This window comes from Pholcus phalangioides, unplaced genomic scaffold (assembly GCF_987345545.1).
Source record: "Pholcus phalangioides strain wild (caught in Gottingen) unplaced genomic scaffold, Ppha-v1.0 ptg000003l_1, whole genome shotgun sequence".
Classification (NCBI taxonomy): Eukaryota; Metazoa; Arthropoda; class Arachnida; order Araneae; family Pholcidae; genus Pholcus; species Pholcus phalangioides.
This window is the reverse complement of record NW_028301596.1, coordinates 28685957-28706307: the sequence shown is the minus strand read 5'-3', so window position 1 is coordinate 28706307 and position 20351 is coordinate 28685957. Positions and strand designations below refer to the sequence as shown.

The following is a 20351-nucleotide window of genomic DNA, read 5'->3' as shown; positions in this document are numbered from 1 at the left end:
GTTCAGATTCAGATGATGCAGAATACTAGCCTGCTTGTATAAGGGATTCAAAATCGCAGTTCTCAGATGATAACGATAGCACCTGTAAATATATTTGATTTTTTGCTTTTGAACAAAAAAAAATTGGTGTATATTACTTATTTTTTTTCATATGTTTTAGGGCCTATATTTTACAAAATTATTCATTTTATATGATGAAAAAGAGCAACAGAGCAAATCAAACGCAGAAACTGGAAAAAGATTGAGGAAAGAAACTCAAAGTTATTGCGAACCTTGTGGTGTAGCTCTGTGTGTAAATGTGTTTTGAAGTGCCATACCAAATCAAATTTTAAAAGATATGTTTTTTTTTACTAAAAACTATTTAGATATTTGTACATTTGGGTAAGTTTTTATTCAGAACTGTTTGCAATTTTATGTTGAAAAATGATGTTTTCTTATGCAGAACTTTTTTTAAAACTCTAAAACATCCTTTTTTTTAATTATTTCTCATTAAATATTCATTATTAGTACTTTTAAATAATTGCTATATTGTGAACGAAAAGAGTTTGTTATTTCTAGCTAAAAAAAACTTAAGATATATATATTCTAAGTATTTCAAAAAAAATGAAAGTGTCAAAAACCCTCAGTTTACAGGGACAAACATAGTCAAAATAACGCAGACCCGAAAGTGTTAATAGAGATCGAAGGATTTGCTTTTAGCATTTTCCTTTACTTCAATACTCATTCTTCTACTTCGACTCTTATGCTCGTGAGTACTTGGTTTTTTTTATGAATACGGCCCAATGTAAAAGACACATTTCTCTTGCTTAAGAATATTTCTTTATTCAACAAAATAAATATATGTTAATAAATGTAAGGAGCAGTCTCGCTGAAAAAAAAGCAAAACATCTCAGTCAGGATGATTATAACATTTTTTTTTATCCTGTACAATCCTTATATACATCAAAAAAGCAGGGTTAAGAAAATTTGAAATTTACACATTCATAAAAATGATATGGCCAAATAAAAGTACATATAAGCACATAATTTTGAAAAAACCCTGATATAGTCACTACCCAGAACCACACCATGAAACTTTTTGGATTACAAATTGTTTACCTGGCTCAACCAGATGCAGTGTTTTATGTAAAAGTATCTTTCTAAACACCAAAAGATTCTACCACTCAATAAATGCACACATACTCATGTCACCTGTTGTACTTAGTCATTTCATCAACAGAAGCTGTGCGAGGCCATTTGAAAGATGTCAGTTGTTCTGTTCGAGAATGTAAACGCCGAAAAATGTTTAGAAGATTATTATCTGGGAATAGTGTTTCAAGAATACCCTCCAGGAGAACATAAAAAAGTCTGTGATTCAGTTCACAGTGCTGGAACATTTCGAAAACATACAGCATTCCCTTTCTAGTTGTTTCACTACCAATCACATGCTTGAGCTCATCTGTTGAAACAAAAAAAAAAAAAAAAAAAAAATTACACACATCAGAGGAATCAACTGAAGATCACAAAAAACTTATGAATAGCATACAAACAGAACTTACATTCAGTGCCGTATTAATGCATGTGCCCACCCAGGAAGAGAAATGAAAAGTAGTTGAACTTTTTGAGAACTTTCCAGGTAGGGTCTAAGAAAAATTTATTTGTCCGGGGCCCCCATGATCAGGGCTGGTCCTAGAAATTTTGCCACCCTCATGGTGTGACTGTCTGAAAAGAGTTTTCTTTCTTCACCTCAATACAATAAGTGATTTCCAACGTGAGGGTCGCCCCCTCCCCTCCCCAGGGGTTCGTGAGATGGAAATGTCTTGATAAGAATTCCAAGTTCACCTTTCACGATGTAAACAAAAAGGCAGCGAAGCCCTTTCTAACAGGTCACCCTTCTCGTACAGCCAAATAATCATTGAATTTTACTTTAAAAACTCCAATGAAAATTCCCTCTTTTACAGTCACCCCTCTATTACGGGCAGATTTTTTGACCGCCTGTGACCTCAAAAAAGGGGTTATTATCAAACCAACTTAATGACTTGACTGAGTTTTTCTCACATACGTATAATACAATATATTAAAGTTCTACATATCTATAGCAATCATATATATTCATAATTAATCAATATATTGAAAAACTATTTGATAGCAGATTGCAGTGTGGTCACTGTTTTATTTTGAATAAAGTTGATTACGGCAAAAAGGGAAGGGGTACCATTTAATTTTTCTTGAAAAGTGGGAGGCCCCATAGCAGAATATGCCGAAATCTGTGACATATGTTGCAGAACAATAAGTGCTACTGCAGAACAATCTCAGAAAGAATTTCAAGAAAAGAGTTTTTTTTAATGGAATATTAAAATAAAGCAAATTAATGTACATATACGGTATAAATAATTTATTCATTTGAGAACACAGAAAGGAATCAACAAATACAAGTGACAAAGTTCTCATGTAAAGTAAATAAAAAAGTAAAAATACACAGTAATCAATAAAAGATAAATATGAATAGTAACAATGAAATTCAACTGACACTTGATAGATCAAAAGAAAAACATTTAAAAAAATTCACCTCAAAAAATTTTTAATAATTTTTAATTTCGAGCAAATTTGTTCACCACTTGCTACAGTTATTGGCAAAGTCAGAAAAATTCTCAAACAAATAAAAATATCTGGAAATACTTCAATTATATCTACTTTGGTAAATGCCATTCAAAACGTTGTGATGCCATTCCTTTTTTTAAGGTGCTTGACAAAATTAACAATTCATTATACAAATTGTTGAGTTCAATGTCATTTCTTAAATATGTGTGTAATATTTAGAAATTTTTTGAAATATATCTGCAGTGTCCTTGTTGGCTAATGATGGTATGTTGTATAAAAAATGAATTAGTATGATAGGAGTGTCAATTCCTTCATCATATAAGAATTTATTTTTATGTCGAACTCTTATTGATGGTATTGATTCAAAATCACAGCTAATTTCCATGTCTTCTGCAATTTCCTTGGCTGAAGTCAATATTTTGCTGTGAAACCGTTAATAAAAAATTTGTTTAGAAAAAAATTTATAGATTCTAAAATCTTAATGTGTTCTGGTACAATGATATTGGGGCTTTGTAAAAGTTTTGATGCTATGTTGATTTGCATTAATATTTCATACCGTCAAACCGAAAGATACCCAGGCCACATCGCCATATGGCAATATCTGCTCAATATACCATACCAGAGAGTATCACACTACAAATAAATTTATAAGTAGATATTTTACACGCTAATGCTTTACTTTTATTTTTTGTTTTGTTATCCCTTGCCTTCCCAAAGAAATTTCTACTAGGGCTATCAGAAATTAAAAAAAATAATTAATATTGTTGTTAAAAAAACTCAAAATATCGGAAGAAAACACCTTTACATGCTATCTAAATGAATTTCAATTGATTTAAAACAGATTTTGAAGATTAGTAATTCAAAAATCTCTGGAAGAAATTTCTCATGGCCCTTCTGAAGATCAATTCTGTGTACGTCCCTGTCACTGGATACTAAATTCGAAGATTAGTTTCTATTCTAACCAAGAAGACTCAGACTTTTCAACAGCTGAACCCACGGCCATCTTAAGAGCATCATGGGTCCCTGGGCCAAGTGATTTTTCTGAGGCCTTACCCGGCAAATTCCCGAAAAATTCAACTACTCATTTTTCTGGGTCCCCTCTTCTCCTAAGGCTGTGCCTGGGTGGACCCATGCATTAAAACAGCACTGGCTGAACTAAGAGTTTCTGTTTCATTTAAAAACATAGTGAAACATCAATTAAACTGTGTATTCTTGAAATAGACATCCATGCTAAACTTTTAGGTAGCTCAATTTACTTTTTATCAGTAAAAAAAATACTATTGTTATCACAGTAGTGAAACCTGGATATAACGATACCCTATGGATCAAGAAAAATATTATAAAGCAAAAAATATCAGGGCCCGGTTGTTGATAAATTTGCATGTTTTTGAATTTTTTGCATTTTTCCGCACTTTTTCAGGCATTTTTAAGGAAGGTTTTAAGGATTTTGTAGTGTTTTAAAGAAATTTTTTCACTTTTTCAATTTTCTTCAGAATAAAAATTGCTGCAAAATTATAAATATTGAATAATCATTAAAAAAAACTAGGCTATAGAATTTTGATCCTATTGAGCTTGAACATTTTCCTTTATTTAAAAAAGTTGATTGAGAACATGAAAAATACACTCATGTCCATAAATTAAGGATAATGCCAGCTCCGGCAAATAAAGGTTCAGAAACAAAACAAACGTTACTTATTCATAAAGCCCATTTATTAAACAAAAGATAAAGAACAAAAACGATGGTGTATGTATGATACCATTCATAAAAACTACGCTTTTTGCTCCCTGGAGCAATTGTAAAAAATATCTCCTTTACAAAACTTACTATTACATGGTTGGTATGATGGTTAATACATTGTATGTCTCCCATGCGATGAAATACAGTCCGTACAACGCGTAGGCATGCTGAGTATCAAATTATCGATCTGATCTTGGGGAAGATCACTCCACTCAGCAAGCAATGATCTCCGAAGTTCCGGTACACATGTAGGAGGTGGTTGACGGCTGCAACTTGTCGGCCAAGCATGTCCCACACATGCTCTATTGGATTCAAGTCAGGTGAGAATGCTGGCCATTCCATACGGGTTATATCCTCAGATTCAAGGCATTCGTTTACGATGTTTGCTCGGTGAGGACGGGCGTTGTCATCCATAAACACAAATTCTGCACCCATGGCACCCCTAAACAAACGTACATGTTGTTCCAGAATGATGTCCCGATAAATTTGGGCTTTCATGGCTCCGGTTTGAACATGCAGATCTGTTCTGGAACCCAGTATAATTCCACCCTTATAATTCACCCAGTATAATTCCACTCTTTCAATGAGGTTGTCTTGGTGGTAACGGGTACCTGGCGTTCTCCATATGAAAGTCCGACGTGAATCAGACTGCAAGCTAAACCTGGACTCGTCAGAAAACATCACACAAGCCCACTGTGACGATGTCCACATTGCATGTTCTCTACTCCAGGCTAATCGCTGCCGATAGTGGGTTGCCGTGAACGGAACACGTCTGACAGGCCTGCGAGCATATAGACCAATATCTCCCAAATGTCTGTACACGGTTTGCCTTGAAACTGTGATACCCGTGGCTGCAGATAGCTGACGAGACAGGTCGGATGCTGTGCTCCGTCTGCTTCTTTTGGCCGTTACTGCCAAATACCGGTCTTCATTCGGTAGTGTAACTTGGGAGCGACCTGTACTAGAACGTCTACTGACATTTCCGTTATCTTGGAATCGTTGCCAAAGCCTAGAGACGACACTTTGGGCAATTCCAAGTTCCTCGGATACTTCCATCTGAGTACGCCCACATTCCAGGTGGCCGATAATTCTACCATGTAAAAAATCATCCACATGCTTCCTCTGTGTCATAGCTATTCACTTATGGCACTGAGCGCCTGAGAACTCTTGTGAACAATTTCACTTCTTTGCCACCATTCCTTATATACCCCCCCCCCCCACTCTTACACTCTCGTCATTGTGACGTACTATCAGCATCATCTGGTGGCTTCCTGAAATTTGCATATCATTCTTGCAGATGTGTGTGATAATTCTACAGGTGAAATTTTTACTTTAGATTTCGATTTCCGTGTGATTCTGAATTATCCTTAATTTATGGACATGAGTGTACTTGCATGTACTAAAGAGAAAACTTTAAAATCTTTAAATTCATGTTAAAGGATTTTGATCTGTATGATGCTACATGCATTAAGACAGAGGAAATATTTAAAAGGCAGATGAAATACAGTAGTTTGATTTGTTTCCACCATTCAGTGCCGTCTTAATGCATGGCCCAGAGGCTCACAAAAATGAGATCCAGAAAAAGGTTTCAAGAATTTATCAGGTAGGGCCTCAGAAAAACCACTTGGCCCGAAAGCCTATGATGCTCTTAAGACGGCCGTGCCACCATTCAGTCTTTACAGAAATAAGACATAGAGCTTATTGATGTTATCGGTAAAACTCAGTGAAGGTGTGCTAGGACAATTTGCTACTACGAAATTGAATAAAATAATGAAAAAACAGCAGACTTCAAACAATTTCTGATGTCTTGACAGGAATGTCTGAAAACTTTGAAGTGTAATTAACTTTATATAAATCAGGTTTTTTTTTTAAATATCCCCAACAACATCTGTTGATGTTGAATTTTTTTTTTGTATAAAACTTATGTTAACACTTGCCTGTTAGATTTCTTAAATTTATTCATAAATTAGAAATTGTAAATTTCAAAAATTTCATTGGCAATTTTTGATGAAATATATTTGTGTTGAGAAAAAAATAACATGCGATTTTCAATACTACAAAAACAATTTTCCTTTTCACTTTAGAACATAATCGGTTTTAAAGAAATTTGTTTTGTTATTTTAATAGCATTTATTTTTTAGTTTTCAGAGCATTTTTTTAAAAAAATATTTAGGACATTTTTTGAGTTTTTAGGCCATCTTATTTTACTTATGATAGGAAAAAAATTTGAATGGATGATTAAGGTATTTTTAATAATATCAGTTCTTTGGAATATCACAACCATAAAGTCAGGAGGTCTTTCAATTTGTTTTTATAAAGTGATTTAAATATTAATTGAGAGTTTTTCAACATGATTATTCAAAAATGCATGAAAAATGAATACATGAAAATACATAAATGAAACTGAACTTTTCAATGATGAGGTCCAAGTTGCTCTCTGAATAAAACTATTTGTAGTAATGAAATAATTTACATTACTCCTTTAGAATCAATGAATATTTATTTTGAATTCAAGATACAATTTATTTATTGAAAATCAGAATCATTCCCCTCATTTCCTAATTTTTTAAAAATATGATTCTTTGCATTATGTACATATACATAGTTTTATATTTTCAAAATTATCAGTTCGTTAACACCATAGATAAGTTTGTATGTAACATCGCCAAATTTTGTATATACAACAAACGACAAAAATGATAGGCCACTTTAAGAAACAAATTCTTGAAAAAGTAAAAAAACTGTCGGGTAACAATGTTTAGTAAGCTACAACAATGGCTTTTGGAATGTTTACTATGGTTACCATCATTCCCATACAATGTATTTCAGGCATGTTTATTCCTTTGTAATGGTTAGCTACATCTTCAATGCTCCCAGTATATTGAGAAAACCCAGGCAGTACAGAGTATTAACGCTAACTGATAAATATTACAGTACAATGAAACACAGATAACAAAGTTAAATTTTAAATTTATTAAAGTTCGTGTAAAACACAGGGCTAGAAATCCGATTATCTGACCAGGGCCTCAAATAGATACTCATTCAGCCGAGCAAGCATGTATTATGCCTCGTGTCATTTTGAGTAATTTTAAGAGATTAATTTAGTGCCACCATTAGTTCTATTCCCATCCTTCCCTTGGCTTAGTGAAGGGGTTCTGTGAAAACTCTAGGCCAGAGTGTTAGACGTTTGGGACAAAATTTTAAACTATTTGCTTTGCCAAAGTTGAGAACGTTGAAGTCAAAATAACATGAAAGTACTTTTATCCCATTTTGCGACCCCTAAAATTTAGCGGCCGCGCTTTTCACATCTGCCGAAGTCCGACCCTGAATTTAAGGAGTCATTTATATTCACTGCCCTATGAAATCAAATACAAGAATTTACAATAAAAACATAAAGATAATTTTTCTTACTTTGTTACATGTCGCAGCAAAATTATCCAGCATAAGTTGAAGAAAGAGCTCAGAAAGTTCATACACTGGTGACAGCAATAAAAATGGCTTGCAACTCAACCGAGCCTGGTGATTGAAAAGCACCAGACTGGTAGTAAACACAGTGGCATCTTCTTATATATTCTTTGTCAATCTAGAGTTATAATTGGCAGAAAACAATGATGTCCAGTCTAATCTCATGGAGATAAACTTGTCTGTCAGAGACAAACTTGGCTCTAATAAAATGCAGACATTTTTGGTGATATCTCATGCTGTCAAATTAGAATAGGGTAGAAACAAGCAAAATAGAATATTACTTTTGAAACATCATAAAGACCGCCACAGAAGAATGACAAAGACAATGGCTCTTAACGACAACTTGTTTCCAAAAAGATGAGATAAACTAAGATTTGTCTGTGTGACAGTTCAATTTAACAGATAATCTGAACTTATAGCAAACGAATATACCTCTTGAATGAGCAATGATTGTTTTCCATTTCGTCTGCGGTTGTTTATGACAGCTGCCAGCGGATACTTTCTACCTGTGCAAAAATGTCTATCACCTGCATCGACAATGACTGTCTTCCGAGAAATAATTAAGTTTCCGAATTATCGTGAAGAAAAACTCTACTTGCAATCGCTCCTGCACATTTTCTCGTGTGGAGAAAACTCGTGTGGATAACCTAATATAGTTTGAAGCTGAACTGGAGCTACATGCTTTTAATGAACATACCAGACAATACACACAATCAACCGATAATACTGTGAATAGAAAACATGAGGGACAACAACGTGGCACCATCTACTGAGGACTTGACAAATTCAAAACATTTAACACCATTTAGTTTACATTGACTTTAACAGAAAGAACTTGAAAACCTTGATTTCTTGAATATATTTATGTTGGAGAAACGTAGGTGTTTGTGGGATATGATCGAAGATTTCAAAATTTTCAACGGGATGGATAGGATGGACCTAGTTATTAATAATTAATACACTGTCAATCAACTGTTTGGACAAGGGGCACCAGTATAGATTTATAAGGGACAATTCCAAGTTTTGATGTTGCATGGAGTTTTTCCTTCAATACGGTTGTCAATAAATGGAATAGCTTACCTTCGAATGTTGTGAATTCTAACACAATTAACATATTTAAAAAGTATGACGATAAACATATTGGGATAAATTGAGATGCAATCCATACTTAGATGAGAAACCCATAATCTTTTTTATGGGCAGTGTATTATATAGCATTAATTATTTGTTTTTTCTTTCGTACTACATACAGGGTGACTCAGAAAAGATAGGAAAAACTTTAAGAGGTGATAGTACACAGCAATACAAATAATTGTCATCAAAGAATGCATGGTCTAACATGAAACGAAAATGCGCTAGCGTGTTTCGAAATAGCTGCTTCATGTTAAAATGGCATTCCTGTTGAAATTTATCAGGAGAAAAAGAACACTATATATGCATATAAATGTGCCTGGGGAGGAAGAAGAAACTATGCAAATCTGCATCAGAGTGAATAAAAGGCGCGAACTCAGTATTTCTAAAGCACACCACTATCCTGTATGTTAGCCCTGTGAAGTTATTATAGCTCGCAACTGTTCCAACAGATGGAACGAGATAATGACACACTTTAATAATACTGAAAAAGCAGATGTGCATTTCATTATGAAAATACTTAGCGTATTTCTCCAGGTTACATTTGCATGCACTGTGTTCTTTTTCTCCTGATAAATTTCAACAGGAATGAAATTTTAACATTTGCAGAGCGGCCGTTTTTGTTTCCTGTAGACCATGCATTCTTTGATGACAATTGTTTGTATTGGTGTGTACTGCACCTCTTAAAGTTTTTCCCCATCTTTTCTAAATCACCCTGTATATGCTTTTATATTGTGTTGCTGTATTTTGGTTCACATCTATATTTACTTTTATTTCAGCCACCTCATCGGGTGTTTTTTCTGTTGTGGTGTTCGTATTTGTATAGTCCATGAATTTTCCAATACCATACTATCTAGGATCCCTCAAGATAGCACTATCAGCTTGCATGAAAAGAGATGACTAAATATTGAAAATACATATCACATAATCCAAATCATTGGTGGATAAATGTTCATATGCTGGGATAAAACTTTTTGCTTGAACTAAGGTTTTTTTATTTTTCAGAGTGAAAAAAAATGAAATAATCACTTCAGATGTGAATAGATTTATCTTCACCAGCATTCACAAACCACAATTGGTTTTCTGATAAATTTCATCACATATTCATTGTGTTTGCTTCAGTATGTCCTTTTTTTCTATCTGATAAATGAAAATTACTTTATCACAAACAAACCTGGCAAAGAGCACAACATGAGAAGTTTTGTAGCAACTTTTGTTCTCAACTTTGCATTTTGCTCTCGTTCAGGGCCAGGTACAGCTAAAGAGCCATTTGGCCACATGGCTTGCCTATGGGTACAGACGAAACAAAAGAGTGACAAAGAGAAAATGACAAAAAATACATGCACATGAAAAGAAAATTTAAAGTAATTGAAAACTGTGAGACATTCAAAGTGAAATAAGAAATATGGACAAATACCTAAAAGCTTTAACATATTCTGCCATTTGTTCTGCAGATGTAGTCTTTTGTACAAAGTCCAGTATTTTTCTGCAAATTAACATATAAGTGCCCAGTTATGCAATTGACAACTACTCAAAATCTAATGCACAGTTTTCCTTATCCAAAAAATGAACCTGTTTATTTGAGCATGCATTAGAATCAATGACAATATTAAGAAAAAGGAAGAAAAGAAAAACATTTCAGCAGCTAAGAAATAAGGTGCTCATTAGGGTGGGTCGAAAAAATGAAATTTTTATTTTCAAATCACTATAGTGAGGAAAACTTGCCTCCTTTAATAAGAAGAAAAACGACGTAAAAAATTTAAAAATTGGTTGATATCTTCCGGTTGCACATCAGACTTGAAGTTTATGGAAATTGACGAAATCGAACATTTTTCTGAAATTTTTTAATATTAGATAAAATTCTATGATAGACACGCAAAAGTTTGTTATGCTTATTTTATGGTTCAATAAAGTAAAATAAATTAAAACATCATGTAACAGGCAAGCTGTTAACAAGGATGTACAGCAATACTTCTATTCACGAGACACGTGAGATTTAAGTTGTATCGAGAGAAGACATTTTTGAAGAGTTCGATTTTAACCTTCATGATGAAGGGTTGTGTGTTTCGCAGGTTAATGCAAAATAAAGGAATGCTTCATGTTCGTCGCTTCATATACACCTCACCAATCGTCACATTGGCGCCCAACGTTTTAAAATAGACGCGTGAGTGATTTTTAGCTAAGCGGACACCCTAATTAGGTAGCAAGTGAGTGAAAATGACATATTTAGCGAAATATCGAAAAGACGAACTCCGTCGCCTTGCCGAAGAGATGGGCGAACCTACCAAACCCGAGATGAAAGTGATAGAGCTGAAGAAGGCGATTACGTCCAGTAAAGAATACGATTAGGTCTTCGCAAAAGGAGTGCTACAGACCCTCTTAGAAGAGAGAATTCGACAAGAAGAAGCAGAAGAAAGAATTCGACGAAAAGAAACAGAGGAGAGGATTCGATGGGAAGATGCCGAAGAGAGGAACCGGGGAGCAGAAATGTAGTTCGAACTCGAGAGACTGGGAATAGAAGCGGAGAAGTGCCAAGCTTCCGTTGACTGGCTGTAACAAATCGGGACTTTCGAGTGTCGGTTCCGCGTTTTGAATCATCAGATGACATTTCATTGTTCTTGGTCCTGTTCGAACGACACATGGGATTACACCAGATTCCGGAAGAATTGTGGATTACGTATCTCATCAATAGCTTACCGAAGGAGGTGGCTAGGATCTGTGCCAAGGAGCCTGACGAGAAGTTCAAGGACTATCGGTATGTCAAGGAACTGCTGTTAAAGCGATTTAAGCTACATGCGGACAGATTTTGACAATTTTTTGTAGAGCATCGGAAGAACTCTGAGAGTTCATGGCGTGACTTTTATTTTGAGTTGAAAACTTATCTTGAAGGGTGGTTAGGACTTGATTAATCCAGTCATAGTTAATCAGATGAAGAAGTGTCCTCCACAAGTGAAAGAACATTTCATCGTTGGGCCATGTTGATCTCCCCATCGGAACTGAGAAACTCGACGCGTATGAAGATGCTAGGAGTACTTTCACAAAGAAATTCAACCAGCAGTACGATGTCGAGGGTCGTTGAAAGCAAACACAGAGGAAATATTCATGGACGTCATCAAAACCAGTGATTCGTGCAGATGAACAGACACTTCCCATGATCGGCCTGGATAAACAGCGACCTGTAAGCTGCTATGGATGTGGATATCCGGGGGTAATTAGAGCGCAGTGTGAGACCTGTAATCCTGAAACGACAGTGACAACCGCTCAGTTTGGTCAGTTTGAACTGAATCTATGCTCTTCTGTAACAAAACCCGTAGCATTGTTAAAAATTCATGTAAATGGCAACGTGGGAACTGCCTGTGCCGACAGCGGTGCTACGCACTGTATCACAAGTGATACTCTGCATCGTATTTTGAAAGAGCAAAATGCCAAATTCCATCGGGAAACTATCGAGATCCGTCTTGCAAATGGACAGCAATCAACGGTGAATGCCTTGACCACAACGATATTGGTCGACATCCAATGGAAGCGACTAAGGACGAAATTTATAGTTCTTCCTGGAATCGTCGGTAGCAGAACTCTTTTGGGAATCGACTTTCTAGAGAAAGCTGGTATCGTGTTGGATCTCAAGCGAAGGCAATGGTTTTTTGGGGAAAATACTCTGAAGCGATTCCACTTTGTGAACGAGTCTACGATTAAAACTGTTCAACATGTAGTAGAGCATGTTAACTTGAATTCTTGCCAACTACGACAAGTTGAAGGACAGCAACTGAAACAAGTGCTGAACAGGTCATGGAAAAATAATGAAAATTTTTTCAGTCCAGGGGGAGGAGACGCTCCCGAAGACGAAGTTCACCCGGGTGATAGGGCATCGGAACCTCAGCGGTGGGATCGGTCTAGACGTCTCAGGTCGCGTCCGTGACTATCCACGTCATGTTTCTGGCTATCAACGTCCTGCTATCCACAGCAAAATCCACCGATCTGCAAGAAGCTTTCATCACCAACCAGTGCAAGGGCAACCACGAGTTACTCTGACAGGCAGGCAAGTACTAGACTTATACGTTTCCACAGGAACGAACGAGTCGAACTTTCCGGTGCCAGGCGACGCAGTCCAGGATCACCAGGATATTATCACATGCTTCATCGTTGTAAAATGCCAAGCCAAACAATAACGTCTAGTAATAGCTTCCATGAGTCAAGAATCCAAACAAGTATAAGCAGTGCTAGAGAGGGGAACGATAAATGCAGGGGGAGTGGCTATAAATATTCTGATCAAAACCCTTACGCCCGTCGATCAGAAGGTTGCAGCCATGCCCAAAGAAGTCGTGAAAACAGGTCGACTCTCATGCAAAGCCCCACAAGAGGTTCTGTGAAGCAGAAGGTGGAACAAAAACGGAATGAACGCCAAGGTTATGTTGACAACGGTCCTAGGCAGAGTTTTCGAACAAAGAACTGGTCGACAAAGTTCACGGCACAACGAGATGGGCCGTACCCTGTGCTAGCCCAGAGATCGCCTACGAGGTACATAGTCGCTGATCCGGCCAAATCGGGTGTCTCTGTAGGCGTATACCGTACTTCTGCTCTCACACCATGTGCGAAGCCGGATGCTGTATCTGTAGTGCCATCACGAAGGAAGGGACGACCACGCAAAGTTGGAACAAACAAGAACACTGAACAACCTCCCACAACGCCTATTGCTGGTTCCTTGCCGGGACGTTCGCGAAACCAGAGGGGGAGTATGTAACAGGCAAGCTGTTAACAAGGATGTACAGCAATACTTTTATTCACGAGACACGTGAGATTTAAGTTGTATCGAGAGACGAAGACATTCTCGAGGAGCTCGATTTTAACCTTCATGACGAAGGGTTGTGTGTTTCGCAGGTTAATGCAAAATAAAGGAATACTTCATGTTCGTCGCTTCGTATACACCTCACCAATCGTCACATTTCACAATCAATATTTCAATGTTTATTGGTTGCGCAACGTGTTCAAAAAACAGGAATTTACCAAATTTTTGCAAATTTCATTGTGAAGCTTTTTGTCTGTTTTGTCAGAATAAAACACCCCCAGAATTCATCACAAAGAGGGGGCTGAACGTCGAGTTCCACCCACACGCAACCCAATCAATCATCCAAACTAGATGTGTGCGTGTGTAATTCACACTATATTTGAAAAATAGTTACTACAATTGACTAGAATTCGGTGGTTTATAGTTTCTTCTACTGTTTCTTTTCTAAGTCTACAGGTTTGAAGTCTGACTTTTGGAAGAAATCAAGCATGACTGATTTTGATAATAGCGTAGATTGATGTAACTATCTCTATCTCCATGTCACATCCTTTAGTTGAGGCCAACAATTTAGGCATATCCCTCAACTGCCTGAGTCTGACTGGATCACGTGGAAAGACCACTACAGTGAATCGTGCATCTACTTCATTTCAATGAAATTCCTCTCCGTCATATTTTTCCGCATATAGATGGTGCAATGAATCAATGAACGTCAGGACTCTGCCATCAGACTTATCTCGTTGCCGAGATCTCTTCCAGCCCAGCTTCGTTACGGAGTCTGGAACAAAGTATGTGCACCTAACAATCTGAGCCGTATTTAGTGCTGTGCGGGAACGTTTAGTGCCATCATCTAAATTTGAAATTGTGAGTGAAGTGAAATGATTGAATATTTGTACTGTTGTAGGCCTGTTGCTCTCTGTGGCAAGATTTTTAACAGGAATCGGCTCGCATTCGCGCCTCAAAGTCAGGAACCACAGATATAGATGGTGCATCTACAGGGCCAAAATCTTTTTCTGGGCCTATTTGATAACAGCTTACTGCATGTGAAAACTCTCTGTGTTGGAGTATGAATCTGCAGATTGTTGGTTTCTAGAAGTAGACAGAAAGATGCTGAGAAAAGACCAGTAGTACTGTATTTATTAGGCATATCCAAAACAATAAAGCCAGGAAATTTTCCAGGGGATTTGTCAATTCAAGATCCTGGTCGTCTGTCACATTCTAGATGACTAAATGCGGCCAATAGAGTGCTAAGGTTGTAGGACTACTTAAGTTAGCCAAATCCTTTTGCGAACCAGAAGTTCTATTCATCTTGAAATCGTACGTACCTGAGTGATTCCGCCTCAAAAAGAACAAGTATTTCAATGACACGCTGAACATGTTTTTCCAGCAGTTCAAAAATTGTGGTATTTATTTAATGAGAGAGACTTACTTAAAGTTGTTAATCCAATAGTTGAACCTAATGCATTCTTTGGACACCCTGAAAATTTACTGTTGGCTATGATTGCTGATGACGACATTCGAGAGAACTTGGATAAAGAAGAACTTGAACCCTTTTTATACCCAGACGGTACTTTAAAGTACCAGGGTAAATAAATTTGTTTCAAACTAACTAATTGTTTCAAAAACATTGTTTTTGTTTTTAGTTTCCTCTTTAATTAGAACTAAAATGATCTACAAAATAATTTGGTAGGTTAACTATTTGTTATTGCCATCACATTTATGCTTTTATTTTATTATAATTTTTCTTTTATTCTACTTTTCTCAATGTCGGATATAAAGGGCTAAAGTAAGACAATCCGCCTCTAAAGGAAAAACCATAAGACACTTCGTGCCACGTAAGAAAAACTTTAAAGCTACTGAATACACTGGAATTATTAACCGGAATACTTGCCTCTTGTATCCTTCCCCCAATGCTACGGGAAGTATGTGATATTATATCATTCATCAATTCCGAAACTAACCACATCAGAGGCATCGAAAGGTTTTTCCGACAGACTCAGAACAGTCCAGAGATGTATCAAACTTGTTACCGAGGCCTGAACTAAAGTGTATAGACATGAGAAGCTTAAGTGTACATCAGATCTACGCTATTATCAAGATCAGTTATGACTGATTTCTCTGAAAAGTCATATTTTGAACGTGTTAATTTTGATGACTAGTTTTGATATATAATGTGAATTATATGCACACGCCTATTTTGGATGGTTGATTGGGTTTTGTGTGGGTGGAACTGGACGTTCAGCCCCCTCTTTGTGATGAATTCTGGGTCATTTTGTTCTAACAAAACGGGCGAAGAGCTGCACAACGAAACCTGCAAAATTTTGGTAAATTCCTGTTTTTCAAACACACTGCGCCACCAATAAACATTGAAATATTAATGATGTTTTAATTTATTTTACTTTATTGAACCATAAAATAAGTGCAACAAACTTTTGCGTGTCAATCATAGAATTTTATTTAATATTAAAAAATTTAAGAAAAATGTTTGATTTTGTCAATTTCCATAAAATTCAAGTTCAATGCGGGACCGGAAGATATCAACCGATTTAAAAAAATTTTACGTCGTTTTTCTTCTTATTAAAGGAGGCAAATTTTCTGCACTATAGCGATTTGAAAATAAAAATTTAATTTTTTTCCACCCACCCTAGTGCTCATTAAATTCAAGAAAACAGAATATTTTTTTAATTTGGATTAGACCAGGGACTCTCAAATTTTTTCTGCCTGCAGCGCCCTTAAATCAGTTTAACAAAGAATCTCCTCAAAAAATCTTTGTCAGTGCCGTCATCCATGCGCCCATGACAAAAGTCGGTAGTGACGCAGAGTTTGAGAAACCCTGGATTAAACCGTGAAAGTAAACTAGTGCATTGGCTTGGCAGAACACATTAATTCCAACTACCGTATATATACTCATGTATGAGCCGAGTTTTTTTGTGGAACAATTTTTTCCTCAAGTGGGAGGGGAGGGGGATCGGCTTATACTCTGGTCAGTTTTTGATGAGAAAATATTGACCCCCGCAATAAGTAATAATTTTTGTAGCAGTGTTCGAGAAACCAGCATTATTGGTATGGGACATGTTCAAACCCCACAAACCCGATAATGTCAAAGCAGAGGCAAAGAAATCGAAAACATCATTGACTTTGATACCAGGTGGGCTAACGTCGATTGTATAGCCTTTAGATGTGAGCATCAACAAGCCTCTCAAAGACTATCCAAGGAATTTGTGGATTGAATAGATGAGTTCCGATGAGATGATAAAGAAACTACAAAAAGTGGTGCCTTGACAAAACCTGACATTGGCCTAGTGTGCTAATGGGTACATGAAACGTGGAATTCTTTTCCCGCTGATCCTTCAAAAAGTGTTGCATCAACAATGCAATGGACGGAACTGAAGATATTCATTTTGCATGAAAATATAAGTGTTTTTCTCTAAAATGCACAGATTTTTTGGGGTCGGCTTATACACAGGTTTTCAATTTATTGCAGTTTTGAGGGCCCTGAAATTGGGGGTCGGCTTATACATGAGTATACACGGTAATTAGCAAACATAAGCCCAATCAATTAATCTGATTATACAGTGAAACCCGTATAAAACGGAATGTCAAGAGACTGAAATAATTTTCTGTTCTAGGCAGGTTTCTGTTTTATAAAGGTGCACACAATATACAGGGAGTCTATAATTAAAAGACCCTATTTTAAAGTAGCCTACAGGCAAAACCAGTCATCAGAAAATTGTGAAATTTTGTGGAGGACTTCATGAAGTGATGGGAATTTGTTTTGGGAGAAAAAAAATTAGTTGCACGTCTCCATTTCTTGATAAATGCCAGAGAGCATTTTATTAAGAAATGACAAATTTAGGAAACCGTTTGCAATTTTAACAATTGTTAAACACTTTTACAATTGTAACAGCAACAAAATATGTTCCACATGATGGCCATCACTTCCAGATACCATGTGAAATCACAAGATGGCATGTTCTACAACTGACCGAAGTGTGCGCAGGGAAATGTTCAGCACGTGGAGTGAAGTGCTGCCTTTAAGGTCAGGTAAAGTTCTTGGATTGTCACGACTTACCAGACATTTCAAATGCCCTCAAAGCCAAAAATTGCATGGATTAAGATCCGGGAGGCCATAGACAGTGCCGTCTTAACACATGGGTCCACCCGGGGGCCTCAAGAGTGAAAGGGCCTCATAGTAATCAGATCTGATTAAAATTTACTAGAATTTAGCAGGTAAGGCCTCAGAAAAACCACTTGGTCTGGGGGCCCATGATGCTCTTAAGATGGCCCTGGCTATAGATTAGGGAAGTACCAGCTGATGATACGTTCTTCTGTAAAATGTGTTTTAAGAACATTCTTAACACACACTGCAATGTGTGGAGGAGCTCCGTCTTGCATGAAGATTGTGTCTGCAAGGTAGTGACATGCTTGCAAAGCCGGAACAATTTTGTTTTGTAACAGTAATGCATATCACTTCCGGGTGATCAAACATGTCACTGGACCTGTAGAACGTAACTCCCCGAGAATAAATGATGCAGTAAATCCACACCATACCATCACTTTTGGTGAATGCAACAGAACCTATAAGATAGCATGCAGATTTTCTGGTTTCCGAATTCGGCAGTTGTGAGTATTGACTGCACCATCCAAGTGAAAATGTGCTTCGTCTATCCAGATGATATTCCAAGGCCATTCTTAATCGACCTCAACGCGAGCTAGAAACTGCAGTGAGAACTGGAGTGGAGCGTCATAATCATGTGGAAGCAACCACTGCACAAGTAAAAGTTTGTACGGATAATATTGGAGAATATTCCACATAACCTTATGTACAGTTGAATGTGGCCTATCCAACACCTGTGCTACATGCTCGCCACTAGTGCTACCATGAGAATTCGAAGCTCTGTCCTCTTCCACCTGAAGCGAAACCTCCTGTACTGCATCTATAGATACACAGGTTTTCTTACTCTTCCAGGACAAACAGCCAACGATCCTGTGGTTTCAAATTTCGTTATCATACTCTGAAGGATTTTACATTCTTAAATCCTTCTTCATTCTTCTTGAATCCTCTTCCAAGTCTGATATTTCCGTAGACCATAGACCAGTTACTGCGGAATTGCTGTCTTGGACAATTTGACCAAGAAAGCGCGATCTCATAAACTTATCATCATTGTGAGCAGCAAACACATTGAGAAACAAGATCTTGCAAATGTTTCTAGGTTTTATAACAACTGCTGCATGACATCACATAGATTTACATGTTTACTACAAGTATTCAAAGTGAAATGCCCTCTGGTGGTGACATGTGCAACTAATTTTGTTTCCCCCATGAAACAAATTCCCATCACTTCATTAAGTCCTTCACAAAATTTCACAATTTTTTAATGACTGGTTTTGGCTGTAAGTTAATTTAAAATAGGGTCTTTTAATTATGGACGCTTTGTATGTATACCTGTATACATACAAATATGCAGTGATTTATTTCTGTCATTTTGCGAAACTTGAATTTTGAGAATATAACTTTCACTTTACTACAAACCAACGAGTATTGAACAGAGAAATGCATATTATTATTTTTAATTTTTTCATGTTTGCTGTTTCAAATTACTATATCCTACACTTGAAATTTCATATTTAATGCTGCACTAATAGGTAAATTTCAATATAAAACATTCTCCTGAACAGCAACAGAATAAACACTTACTTTTGTCAAAATAAGAAATTTTTTATATTAAAAATAAAAAGTTGAGAAATTGCTTACCTACCTAAAAATAGTGACAATGAGATCAACAACCAATGCTAAAACACAGTATCGCTAAATTGTGAACAATAATTCAGTCTTCCTTGCCAATATTCCTCTCCCAAACTAGTGGAAACTAATGGAAATTATCAATTTTTTTCAACACACGAGTGGTTTCTATTAAAAGACACCATTTTCATCAATGATGAAATTCTAAACATGCTTTTACTGAATTTTGAATAGTAAATTTGCTTTCACCTAAGCCCAACCCCTTATTTCTAGAACAAGTTGAGATAGATAATAAGCCTTGATTGTTTTTCCAAGAAATAAAAAGAGTTTCCTAACACAAAAGGGGTATCAGTACAACTTAACTTCCTCCCATTGAAAAGACAAAAACTTGTACTTGGTCAAAAATTATTTCCATTTCAACAGGTGTTTTAGCTAAAAAAATTAACTAAATATGCCTTCTATTTCCATGTCAGACAGTTTGTCTCAAAGAGGTTTGTCATAATTGAAAAAAGTGTTAAGACTATTTACTACTATATCCACTACACTATTTTCTGTTTAAGATAGGTTTACATCTCATACAGTGTCTTAGACAGGTTTCACTGTAATTAGTATATTAATATCTATTTTATATGATCCCAAGAACAGAATTGCTTAAGTAAATAATAATTAAATGAATGCATTTAAATTTGTGTGAGCTTGTAAGGCACACACACAAAAAAAGCCAATTACCTATTTATAGTATCTCCATATGTGGCATTAATTATTTGTCTCAGTAAAATGGCAATTCTTTTTCTGAACCACTGATCTTTACTTTTCAAATCAAACACTTCATCCATAAGCAGCAGAAGTATCCGAAGAGGAATATTATCTTCACCCTTACAAAAGATCATATGAGGGTAGGAAAAAATAAT

The 20351-nt window shown here is 36.3% G+C and overlaps 1 protein-coding gene across 4 annotated transcripts in view; it reads right to left on the bottom strand.

The window, feature by feature from the left end:
* Window positions 1–804: 804 nt before the first annotated feature.
* Window positions 805–20351, bottom strand: part of LOC149088357 (sorting nexin-13-like) — a 360452-nt gene continuing 340905 nt past the window's right edge. For 3 of the 4 annotated variants that reach the window (XM_089247374.1, XM_089247371.1, XM_089247378.1), the window contains 4 exons: window positions 20170–20315; window positions 10332–10400; window positions 10089–10201; window positions 805–1438 (listed from right to left, as the gene is read on the bottom strand). In XM_089247374.1, coding sequence (XP_089103500.1) covers window positions 1188–1438; window positions 10089–10201; window positions 10332–10400; window positions 20170–20315 — 579 coding nt within the window. In that variant the 3' untranslated portion in view covers window positions 805–1187. Of the gene's footprint in view, window positions 1439–10088; window positions 10202–10331; window positions 10401–19504; window positions 19568–20169; window positions 20316–20351 lie in introns of those variants that run through there. The other variant, XM_089247377.1, reaches the window with a different exon arrangement.